The sequence below is a fragment of the Neomonachus schauinslandi genome, chromosome 12 (assembly GCF_002201575.2).
Source record: "Neomonachus schauinslandi chromosome 12, ASM220157v2, whole genome shotgun sequence".
NCBI lineage: Eukaryota > Metazoa > Chordata > Mammalia > Carnivora > Phocidae > Neomonachus > Neomonachus schauinslandi.
This window is the reverse complement of record NC_058414.1, coordinates 104,080,617-104,081,469: the sequence shown is the minus strand read 5'-3', so window position 1 is coordinate 104,081,469 and position 853 is coordinate 104,080,617. Positions and strand designations below refer to the sequence as shown.

General features: G+C 74.9%; 1 protein-coding gene across 1 annotated transcript in view; it reads left to right on the top strand.

The window, feature by feature from the left end:
• Positions 1-584: 584 nt before the first annotated feature.
• MNX1 (motor neuron and pancreas homeobox 1) overlaps positions 585-853 on the top strand; it is a 5,002-nt gene continuing 4,733 nt past the window's right edge. Inside the window, exon 1 of the mRNA XM_044920027.1 lies at positions 585-847. Coding sequence (XP_044775962.1) covers positions 585-847 — 263 coding nt within the window. The remainder of the gene's footprint in view (positions 848-853) is intronic.

Below are 853 nucleotides of genomic sequence, written 5' to 3'. Positions count from 1 at the left end.
ACTTGCAGGAGGGCAAGCAGGGTCCCTAGGTTCAGCCTCCGAGTCTGGCAACCCCGGTCGCCGTCTCCGCCCCGCCATCGCAGCTCAGCACCCCGGTTGCTTAGGACCCCGCGGCGCAGGGGCGGGGCGGCGGGCGGCCTCGACGGTGACAGGTGCGCCCCTCCGCCAATGGCCGGGCCGACGCCCCTCCCCGAGCCCCCGCCGAGCGCGCCAATCGGCTGCCGCGCTGCGCTTCAAGTGCGCGGAGGGGCGCGGGTCCCCACTACGGCGCCAGCGGCCTCGGCGCGGTCGCCCGAGGGTCCAGCGCATAGAGCCGGGCTCCCCGGCCCGGCGCGTCCAGGCACTCGCGTGCGAGTTTGTGCGAGCGCGTGCGAGCGCGGCCCGGGGCGGGGTCCGCACGGAGGAGGCGCCCGGACCATGGTCACCCTCGGCTGAGTTTCCGGCGGCGACTTTGATTATTGGCAAATAATCACCATAACAATACCGAACCCTGGGGCTTGCCACCGCCACGCACAGACTCCGCGAGCCGGCACGAGGCCGCGTCACCCACCACCCGGCCCTGCTCGCCAGCCCCAAACGAGCCGATGGAAAAATCCAAAAATTTCCGCATCGATGCGCTGCTGGCCGTGGACCCCCCGCGAGCGGCCTCGGCGCAGACCGCGCCGCTGGCCCTGGTCACGTCGCTCGCGGCCGCAGCGTCCGGCCCCGGCGGCGGCGGCGGCGGCGCGAGCGGTGGCGGGGCGAGCGGCGGGGCGAGCGGCAACTGCAGCCCCGCGTCCTCGGAGCCGCCCGCAGCGCCCGCCGACCGCCTGCACGCCGAGAGCCCCTCGCTGCGGCCGCGAGCGACGTGACC